The sequence below is a fragment of the Chrysochloris asiatica genome, unplaced genomic scaffold, assembly GCF_000296735.1.
Source record: "Chrysochloris asiatica unplaced genomic scaffold, ChrAsi1.0 scaffold00074, whole genome shotgun sequence".
Classification (NCBI taxonomy): domain Eukaryota; kingdom Metazoa; phylum Chordata; class Mammalia; order Afrosoricida; family Chrysochloridae; genus Chrysochloris; species Chrysochloris asiatica.
Genome location: NW_006408592.1, coordinates 14,737,587 through 14,749,245, shown reverse-complemented (window position 1 = coordinate 14,749,245; position 11,659 = coordinate 14,737,587). Strand labels below are relative to the sequence as shown.

At 39.3% G+C, this 11,659-nt stretch overlaps 1 protein-coding gene across 2 annotated transcripts in view; it reads left to right on the top strand.

Moving 5' to 3' along the window:
- ACER3 (alkaline ceramidase 3) overlaps positions 1-7,052 on the top strand; it is a 201,266-nt gene extending 194,214 nt beyond the window's left edge. The window contains exons 9-10 of one of the 2 annotated variants that reach the window (XM_006865001.1): positions 6,101-6,146; positions 6,783-7,052. In XM_006865001.1, the coding sequence (XP_006865063.1) occupies positions 6,101-6,146; positions 6,783-6,836 (100 nt within the window). In that variant the 3' untranslated portion in view covers positions 6,837-7,052. The remainder of the gene's footprint in view (positions 1-6,100; positions 6,147-6,782) is intronic. The other variant, XM_006865000.1, reaches the window with a different exon arrangement.
- The last annotated feature ends 4,607 nt before the right edge of the window (positions 7,053-11,659 follow it).

Sequence of the window (11,659 nt, the reverse complement as noted above, 5' to 3'; positions counted from 1 at the left end):
CGTGGCAACAGTAGTGAGGTTGGCCCAGGATTGGGCAGTGTTTCGTTCTGCTGTGCGTAAGGTCGCTATGGGTCCGTACCAACTCGATGGCACCTAACAACAATGGACTGCCAAAAGAAGAAACAAATTAGTCTTAAAAGCAATTCAACTCATATGTTCCTTAGGACACATCAGGTCCTAATGCTAGAAAATGGCATTATGTTTGGACCAACAGAAGCAAGGGAACCCCTTTGTGAGTTGGACTGACACTATAGCTACAACAACAGACTCAAGCTGCCAGCAGTGCACAGGACAGAGCAGTGTTGCATTCTGGTATACAGAAGGAGTCATTCCGAGTTATAGCCAACACACCAACAACAACCAATTTTTCAAGTTAGAGACAGAATCAGGTAGTTTGTTCCAGCTCTGCCTTTGCCACCGTGTGACCTAAGTAAGTTCCTTCCCTGTTGTCAAGGTTGATTCCTTCATTTAGTATTAGTGCAGCTATTGTACTAACTGGAGTCCTGGTGTGGCGCTGTAGGATAGCAATTCAAATGTGCCAGCTGCTCCTCAAAAAACGCTATACAGGGTTCCTCTGTACTGGACCCAATTCAACAGCACTCCTCAACATTGCACTAATTGAATTCTGACACATGATGTGCATTCTAAGTAGATTGTTCATCCTCTTTGTTAGTGCAAGTAAGATCATAGCATTTCCAGTTTCTTGATGATCAAAACATTTGTTAATAAGATAAAAAGAACAGTTTTTTAAAAGGAGGGAGTCATAGTTAGATGGTCTGCATAAGGGCTTAGGAAAGCAGGAGTATCTGAAGTGCGCAGCGTAATCTTTCTCTTTACCTGAAATAAGTCAGTTGTTATGTCCCTTTTCATACTTCCTTAATATCCTAATATAATTAGTTGGAGGGCCATTATTTACAGCAAAAATGAAATCAGCGCTCTCTCTGATCACCCTATCCAAACAATACCCCTATTGCACTCTCCTCTTACCATGCTTTATTTTTCTTCAAATAATTTATAACCCGACCATTACTATCAAATTGATTCTGACTCATGGCACACCACCCAATGCCTTTGCATAGATTCTGCTTCACAGCACTCCTGTAAGGACAAGGTACAGCTGTTCATATGGTTTCCAAGATACAGACAGCCACATCTTACTCCCAGAGTGGCTAATGGATTCAAACTGCTGACCTCTCCTGTAGCCAAGTGTTTTACCACTGGGCCACCGGGGCCCCTTAGTTTATAATCAGTTACATATTTATTTTAAAGAACTCTTGTGGCATTGGGTTAAAGCAATCAGCTCTGAACCAAAAGGTGGGCAGTTCAAACTCATTAGCTGTTCCATGGGAGAAAGATATGGCAGTCATTTTCTGTAAAGATTTACAGTCTCGGAAACCATGGGGCAGTTCTACCCTTGCCTATAGAATCACTGTGGGTCAGAACCACTCAACATTGGTGTGTTTGGTTTGGTTTGATTTTTATGTATTGTTTACTTCCTTCAACTATAATATATCATCAGGGACTTTATCTAATTCACTGCTGCCCTCCCCAATACTTAGAACTATGCTTGGCACATAACTGTTTTAATGAATGTATATATATATCTTTTGCAGTGGATCAGGCTTGTTTCATTTCAAATTTTTCTGTCTCAAGAATTGAGAGGGCTAAAATACTTATAGAAAGGGGCAGAACATTTTCCTTTGAACCAATATGAAAATTTTCTCAAGTGAAATTTCTAGACTACCTCCCCCAAAGTAATATTCATATTTCACCTACCTGGAGATCAATTTATCCAGATAACTTGAATTATCTAAAATTTAACTGTGAATTATATAGAAATATTTTCTGGGCAGAATTCATGATATTACTAACTCAAGGTTCATTAGTCACGGAAGTTCAATCTTGGTTCTAAGTGTTATTTTTTACAACTTCTTACTTCATTGCATATTTGCGTTAGAAATGAATCCTGCTGTTGCGTAAAAGACACTCAGTGAGACTAAATTACTTAGGCAAAGTAAAATTTACTCTTGCAAGAGGCTGCGTGCGCATAGCCGTACATACAGGAACAAGCCAGCGAGCACACCACTGAGTGGGCAGTCCACTTGGGTTTTTAATGCCTGATGCGAGTTTCAAGGCTGTGTCTCACTCTATTGGCTAGGGTTTTGACCGCACAATCTATTCCCTAACCCGGTTGGCTAGTTCAAATTTTTAAGGTACATATTCCTACTTTAGGAAAAGAAGAAGAAAGCGATCATAAACATATTTTTCCACATTTGGATGCTTGGCCCATAGCACTTTGGAAATGTCTAAATTGAAAGAGAAAGGATACAGGAAGAAATGCTTGGGGAAACTGACAAATGGCAAGAAAGGAAAAGTAAGAAGAACTTTACAGCAAATCCAAGAATACAAAATTTAGCACTTTAGCACTGCCCAAGAGATTCCAAACAGTCATTACTGTGTTGTAGTACAATACAGTAATGAATTTCTATAATGAATACTCAAGAAAGGATGAAAGTATATTCATTACATTCTGATTTTAAAGGCCAGGGTTTCCCACTTCCCCTTCCCCCATCATCTTTTAATTTCCTCTACCTGTCTCTTTTTCTCTCCCATCCTGGTGTGAAAACCCTCCAGGGAGTCATGACCATGGAGAGAAGAGATTCTGCATAGGAATGGCAGCATTCAGTGTCCATCAGTTGTGCAAATGGCAGATTTCCAAGAAAATCTGGCAATGATGGGGAAAGGTTTTTGTGGTTCTTTTCCCCCCAGATTTGAAAAAGAACCAAGTAAAGCCTCCAGGAATGAAACTATAGCCAAAGTGTAAACACTCAATGTATAGGACTAACAGATTTAGACACATCTAAGAAAAGAATTAGTAAACTGGAAGAAAAGTCAGAAAAAGTTATTTAGATGCAGCAGAGACAAAAATAGAAAAAATATAGTTAAGAGAAATAAAGATAAGAATCTAGCTTATAGCTTAGTTTGAGTTTCAGAAAAAAAAAGTAGTATTTCAGTTAACTATGTTGCACAACAACCCAAATTTGCCAGCTTAAAACAACCGTTTTATTTTGTTCAGGTTTGTAGGTTACCAATTTGAAAGGACTCAGCTGGACAGTTCTCACTTGGAGTCTTATGGGCTTGTAGTTAGATGTCATCTGGGACCTCAGTCATCTGAAAGCTCCAACTGAGATGGATGTCCAAGATGGTTCACTCATTTGATGCTGGCTGTCATCTAAGAGTTAAGCTAGGTCTATGAATGGGACATCTACACATGGTCTCTTCAGCCTTGGTGTAATCAGCCTTCCTACCTATATAGCCAGCCTCCCCTAGAAGGAGCATCTTAAGTGAACTAGGCAGAAGCAGCGGTGGCTTTTGTGATCTAGTCTCAGAATTCATGTCTCACTTCCCCCATACTCTTTTGGTCAAAGTCACAGTAGAAATAGGGACATAGATTCTGTCTCAAAGTTGAGGAGCTGCTGCTTAGTCAGTCCTGGTGTCTCTGAGCTCAGAGGAGAGGAGGCCCCAATGGGGCCAGGACCCAGGCTCTTAAGGACACTGGCTGCTACTGGAACAAATTGCTACTGCCACAGTGACAAAGCATTGCTGAGATGCCATTCACAGCAACCACAAGCCAGAAGCCTCTCAGGAAAATAAAACAGCAGCCAAGTCCCTTCTTTCTCTTTCAGCTTTGCAGTCTCCCTGTAATGCTCTCTTTCAGGGAACCAGCTGGCCATGCAGTGTCATAAACAATATAGGAAGGTAAGGTGGATGTGGAGCCAAGATACTTAATACCAGACAGATACATCTGGGGAGACTAGAAAGGAGGAAGTGAGAAGACCTTAAATAACCAGTATCAGGAATGTAAAAGAAAACATTATTATAGATGTTGCAAATATTAGATGTTTTTAACAGATTTATGTAAAGGAAACTTTATGTGTGGAAATGTTCATAATATAAAAAGTTTGATTTTTAGGTTAATAGTCGCATAGGGCTAACCAAACCAATTATCAAATCTAGCCATGTGTGTCACAGTTGAATAGTGTTCTATAGGGTTTTCAATGATTGATATTCACAAGTAAGTCACCACACCTTTTATAGTAAGGTGCCTCTGGTGGATTTGAACTGCCAGCTTTTGGTTAGTAGCTTAGTACTTACCTCCTTTAATCTTCGTGGCAGCTCTGTAAGGCGTATTGTTGTTAGGTGCTGTTGCGTTGGTTCCAAATCATAGTGATCTTGTATAGGTTTAGGTTTTCAAGACTGTAAATCTTTGTGGGAACAGACAGTCTCATTTTTCTCCTGCGGAGCAGCTGGTAGGCTCGAACCACTGACCTTGTGGTTTGCAATCCAGTGCTTAATCCTCTAGAGCCACCATGCCCCCCTGTGAGACATATTGTTGTTGCTGTTATGTGAAGTCAAGTTAGCACCCCTGTATAGGATTTCCAAGGGAACAGCTGATGGGTTTGAACCTGCATCCTTTGAGTTAGCAGCCCCATGTGTATCCTATAGTGCCACACCACCATACCACTCTTGTATAGTATTTTAAACCTGAGGAAAGAAAAGTCAAGTACCTTACACATGATCTCATGGCCAATTAGTGTTATCACCTGGAATTGGGCCCAGAGTTTTCAGTCTCCAAAACAGAATTGAACGTTGTCAGTTTTCAGTTTACAAAATGAGAAACCTTAGAAATCACCTTGTAATTTTTTTTTTATTTGGTGGTATAGGAAACGGGCCCAGACAAAAGTAACTTATTGAAGGTTACTACCAGTTAGGTGTCCAGGCAATAGAGTGTAAAATGCAAAGTGGGAATAATGTCCACCTAGTATAGTAGGATTGTTCATAGACTAAATTGTCTATGTAATGCTGGCTGCCCCACATTGGTAGAGATAACAGTCAGGATTGGAATCCAGTGCTCCTCTGCCCTAGTCCAGGACTCTTTCCTGAATGAGAGGAGAAATATAGTAAGTCTATTTTAGAGACTAACATCTGAAAAAACTGTCAGAATTCAATTGTATTCTTAGATATTTTATAAATAAAATATTTGATGATCCTTTTCACAGTTCCAGTTTGGGGTACAGTGTAGTGGCATTATAGCTTCATGAATTTACACAGTACAATTGTGAATGTTCTTTCATCTTCTCGTTCTCTTGTTTAAGATATTATAAAAGTATATTTTATATGTAGTCCCAATAGAGTGTACATAACTATGCAAATAGATTTAAATAGTACACTATACAGAAAGCTATGCTTGCATCATTTTATGCACAAGTTTGATGTCATTTTCAAAATTAAATGTAACTGAACTTTGGCTGTATGCACTGATTTTAGAATCTGAGTTTATCTTCAGAGGTAACCCATTTACAAGGAGACATTCTGTTAACCTTCTTGGTCATCCTCATACCTTTGTATAGCTGATATACTCATTCCCAAAGTTTGATGGGTAGCCTCAGTTTTAATCCTTACTGTCATTCATCTTCAAAGACGGAATTGCTGGTCTTGATAGGAATGATACCAAGTATTAGTGGAAAGCTACCCCTACACTGACATGGTGTGATGCTGTAGGATAATAAGCACTAGAACATAAGGTTGGCAGTTCAAATTCACCAGCTGCTCTTTGGAAACCCTATACAGAGTCACTGTAAGTTGGAACCGACTTGATAGCACTTAACAACAACAAAAAACACCTTACTACAAAGATCTTGAAGTCACAGTCTATGCATTGATTGTTGTTGTTGTTGTTAAGTGCCATCGAGTCGGGTCCGACCCATAGCGACCCTGTACAGGGTTTCCAAGGGTGTAAATCTTTACGGGCATTGATTATTTGTGTCTTAATATCTTGACAAATATTCTGCACAGAATAGAAGCTCAAAAATGAAGTTGCTGAATAAACAAAGAATATGTCAATGTTTCTTTTTATTTGTGTATGAGGGGCTTTAAAAAGTTCATTGAAAATGGAATTACAATGTAATTAATTCCATTTTTCCATGAACTTTTTGAAGCCCCCCTGTATACTAAGGCACTATTGCTTACATTTGTCAGTGTACCAGTTTATATGGATTAAAATCGTCCTATCTTTTACCCACTCTCTTTTTTTTTTCAGTTTATATACAAGAACACTTTACCTAAGATACAGGCCAAAAGTGAAGGTAAGTCCTACTTCCTAGGTCTGTGGGGGGCTGAAGAAATATTAGGATGGGATGGAGGTGGGAGAAAAGAGGGGAGGAGAGGAAGTGGAAAGAGCACAGACTTTGGAGCCAGAAGGCATTGACTCAGAGCTTCTATTAATTTGCTACTTGACCTTTGACCAGTCTCTTGCTTTGATTTCTTCAATACAATGAAGCTGCTACCAGGTAGACACAATTGTCACTGAATTGTGCACATGAAAATGGTCAAAATGGCAAACGTTTTGTTACATATATATTTTCCACAATTTAAAAAATGTATATATTCAGTTAAAAAAAAAATAGAGGTAATAGTAGGTACAATGTAGAGTGGTTTTAAGAACTAAAGATATTTAAGTGCCCAGGTCCATACTTGACAAAGTAGTTGCTCAGTACATCTAAATAGATTAAATAATAGTTTCTGTGACCTGGCAGAAACCTGAAGGGAATATGGCTTATGTTGTATTGACCCACTTGCTGTGTGCAGGTGCTAATACCAGATACAAGCAGACCTGCAAGCACTGCAGCCACAGCCCCATGGGTTCCTTCTCACTCTTCTTCGGGGATAATGTAGAACAATTTTTATCATCTTTCATTGTATCCCAACTTGTTTCCAAACAGTTTCTCCTTGGAATCTGGCCAGTGATCCTACTTGAGCCTCTCAGGAAGCACTGATGAATTATTCTCCCAAGAAAACAACGACAACAACAAAGAAAACAAAAACCCTACCATTGTCCTGACTGAATGAATAAGGAAATTCTTAAAGATCTTCTTGTTCAAATATATCGACCATCACCGCAAAGGAGTGGCTTTCTAACTATATAGCTGCCAGCCCTTCAGAGAATGCAGAGCTGAGCTTGCTGGGTGTTTAGCTCGTATCTTTATCTCATTCCTATTCCTCCTCCTTACCCAAGATACTTAAAAAAAAAAAAAAAAAAAATATATATATATATATATATATATATACACACACACACACAACAGATATGGTATTTATATATATATATGCAAGTTCTGGAAAAGAAAGGGGGGCGGGGGCGGGCGGGATGGCAGGAACTTTTCTTAACAGGTTGACAGTTTGTCCTGTCATAGGACATATATAACTTTTTGGTTTTGAACAAGGGTTGCATGTGAATTATAACTTCTCTAAAATTTAAAATACATGTTTCATTAAATAATGAAAGTAATCTGCTAAAGACTGGCTAAACCCCATCTCCAGATGGTCAGCCCTAAGCCTGCACTTAGCTGTGTGTTAACCTTGATTTATATTCTTGTCATACTGACCCTCATGCGTGGCTTTCCAAGGTAAAAAAGGGCTAGCTGTGGGATTCCAAATCGTTTTTCACAGTCTGACTCTGTGCTAATTGGAGTGTCATAAGCAACCCTCAGACCTGCCACCAAGTTCTGTGGTTCTTACCTCCCAAAATGTGCAATAGACTCTGGATTGTCGATGTGTGACCACAGCCAATCAGAGTGGGTGGTTCATCTCATAACCTTTCTGAAGGTCCACGAGAAGACCTACAGTATGTTGCACTTCCAGCCAGTTAAGGTGATTGCTCTGTTTCATTTGATCTTTGCAGGTCTATAAATTTTCATTGTTTTTACAGCTAGGCAAACATGATTGGTGATCTAGCCTCTATTTTAGCATAATTTATTTAAAGTTATCACTGGATGACTTGTGCACTCATGTAGCATTTTTATAATTCTCAGAGAGACCTGGTTATACCCAGGAAAGTTTATCAGGTTAACGAGAGCTAAAATGGTCAGGATCCTGTTTACATATAACTACTAAAATATCTGTTCTTTCAGTTTTTGAAGGAAATGAGATATTAAGAGTTGAGAATATTATTCTTTAGCTTGTAACTTGCAGAACCCCAAAAACTTCAGTGCCAAAACTGGCAGGAAAATCTTATTGTAAAGAAGTTAGTTCCAGTTTGCATTTGAATATATAGCAGATTGAATCACTTTTTATAGACACAAAACCTGCTGGAGAAAAAAGCTGATTTGACCCCTTTGTTTATACATATATCACCATATTTGTAGCTTTGTACCACACTTCACATTTTTATAATGTTTTTCTTGCATTCTACTCTATTTTCAAGGTCTAGATTGGTTTTACCACCTGGTAATATTATTAAGACAGCCTCCTTGTGTTTCAGAGTAGAACTGGGCTTCATAGAATTTTCAATGGCTGTGATCTTTCAGAAAATTGCCAGACATTTCTTCCAAGGCACATTAGAACTGCCAAACTTTCTTTAGTAGCCAAGCACTTAACAGTTTACAACACCAGACCCAACTCAAAACTCACTGCCACCAAGTCAGTTCCATCTCAGAGTGACCCTGTAAGTACAGAATAGAACTGTTCCACAGGGTTTCTAAGGTTGTAACTTTCACGGAAGCAGACTGCCACGTCTTTCTCCCATGGAGCAGCTGATGAGTTCGAACCACTGACCTTTCAGTTCACAGCCAAGCATTTGAACCACTGTGTCACCAGTGCTCCTCAGTACCAGACTTCACAGTTTCAAGACGAAAATCTTTTTTCTTAAGCAATGATGGCAAAACACTTGTCATTTTCCCAGTGTTCGTTAGTAATCTTGGTATGTGTTAAAACCAAAACAAATTTGGTCATTTTTTTTTCACCTAATGACTCAAGCTTTGGCCCGGCAGTGCTCAAGTACTGTTTTATTCCTCTTAGTGTCCAGTGTACCTACCATGAGGCCCCTTCTTGCCCACCTACTTTGGAGATCTTCCAGTAGAGAAAAACACTTACCCAAACAAACCTAAGAGCACTTGAGCTGTGGAGCTCTGGGCCTCAAGAGGATGGGAGACTATGAAGTTCCAGTACACTCATGAAGCCGATCTGTCTTTTGCCAGGAGAGCTTAACTGCCGGCTACTCCACCTACAGCGACACAGGGAACAAACCCATAGTATATTTAATTAATTCATTTCACTCATTTACTTTCTTGAGCATTATCATTCTGCATAAAGAACCTAGATGTGGACAGAAAGGCACATCTTTCATGACTATTCTACTAACATTGTAAGACCCAGGCTCTGCAGTACCCTCAAGTTGAGCACATAAAGAGTACATTCTGGTACTGCGTATATAGCAGTTCATCCAATGACTGATACAGACCATCTCCAAGCAGTCATGAGTTGACTTAACCATCACCTCATTGGAGAGGCATCTGCACCTGGGCAACTTGTAATGTTTTGGCCAGTTCTTCAAAGACCTTTGTCTCTTGTGAAACAGTATGAAAGCTCGGCATAGAACATTTTAGAAGTGTTAGGCAGAACTTAAAGTTATTTTAATTTTTCAAGTCAGCTGTGCCTCACTCATGGCTTTCTTTTTAGCAACCTAAGTAACACACTCCAGACTTTGTATAAAGTATTATGGAAATTACTGCTGACCTTCTGAATATTGCTAAACTATCTTTATTTCAATATTGTTTTGTTTTTTAAAAGATTTTGGGTGTACATTAAAGGGTTGAACTCTTTGGTTTTCTTGGAAAACTTCTGTTTACCTAGAGTGTACAAAAAGCATGTTTCCTGCTGATCAAATAATAGTTTGCTTACAGATCACCTGATATGAAAGGTGCTTGTTAGTAAGCGTAAAGCACCTTTTGAGGATGTGAAAGAAGCAATTTGCTTCCTACAACCCCCAAAAAACTCCAGTCATGCCGCCCACAGCACGCTACTCAGCTGGATTCAATAATTCATTGCTATGGCTACACACAATTCTAGACACCAGACTACTCACAGTTATGAGGATTATTAGGAAAGTTAACAGGTTACAGTTTGGGATCAGAAATACTTGGGGCACAATTCTTCCAGGCATGCCCATAGGCTAGCCCCTGGTCCTTGGCCACTGGGGCAGGGCCCCATAGTTTCAACAATGTACACCACTCCTGTATAAGCCTCAGCCTCAAGGCGCTCAGTGCTCAGTAACTCCGCTCAGTAACTCCGCAATTAAGTCTCAGGAGGTACCCCACTATACAAGTGAGCCTACTGTACAAAGTCACGTGCCCTGTGGGCTGAGAAGTCCACTGCTCTTATTGGTGCTCTTGCTCTTGGTTCAGCTACTGTGTGCCTCTCATACTCCTCCATGTTACAGCTTTCTGTCCCTGGGTCAAGGAGGATCAATGCACTAGGACCTGGGGGTTCAAAGGACATGCTCCACTCGTGGGTTTTCTTTGGTGGTAGTGAGATCCCCCATTCCAGCTTTTGAAGTGGCTCCAAGTTTTTCCAACCAAATTAACTCCGTTAGTAATCACAAGTGAACCATGTAAGCCTATCCGCATCTTCTCCCACCTTCTCTAACCCCAGATCCATCAGGAAAAAATCACTTGGTGGGAGTTACAGAGACATAGAAGAGACAAATAATGTACACACTGCACTTGCACACTTTAATGCCATTTTCACTCTGGAAAATTGAAAGCATTTTGACTTTTTTATGTTGTAAAGGAAAACTAAGTGAAAGGTGGTTGAGTCAATCTGATTTCTCACTTTCTATGCCCTCCCTTAAGGAGCTCTGGTAGTGCAGTGGTTATGAGTCCATCTGCTAATCGTACAGTCAGCAGTTCGAAACTACCAGCTGTTCCACGGGAGAAAGATGAGGCTTTCTGCTCCCATAAAGATTTACAGCCTTGGAAACCCTGTACAGGGTCGCTATGAGTCGGAACCAACTCCACGGCACATCACCAACAACAACACATCCTTCCTTGGTGCTTTCATGAAACAGCTCTACCACCTGAAGTGATCTCTCATGCTTATGATGATACATAAATTGATTACAAGTGGAGAAACAATTGTTTTTTAGTATTCTACAAGAGAGAACCCCAAATAGTGGTATTTGGTCCAGCAGAGAGAGATCAAATATGTTTCAGTCATAATACAAAATTTCCAGGACTACTAATGTGACTTTTCTTACACTAAAGTTTTCCTAGTAGTAAGTTTTTCTTATATTAAGAACAGGAGTTATGAGTCAAATTTTTTTTAAAAACCCAAACCGTCATGTATACAACACATGAAAATCTTTAACTATATGAAAAAAATATGTCCTATTATAATTCCTTCAGAATTGAGTCAAAGTACCTTAAAATGTCTAATAGTTTAAGTTTCTTGTGAGTTCACTTTCTCTGGGGAAAAAAAATCACTTGTTGCTAACTTTGACAGTTTTAGCTCCCAACTCTACATTTACATGACAGAAGAATTCTTTTGACCCTGCAGTTTCTGATCTGCACTGGATACACTTTTCTGTAAACCCAAAATGTCTAAGAGACCAGTTATAATCAGAATTTGCAACTCTGATAATTTGTCGATCTACCGCTTAACATTTTGCATCTTATCAATACCACAATATAATTAATTTGATAACTTTTGTTTTCTAATAACATTGGAAATAGCAAATAAAATTCAGTTAAAAGTTAAGCCCTTTTGTAGAGGGAGCTGTAAAATGAAAAAGGTATTGCTGGGACTCATGACTGGAAAATGTCAG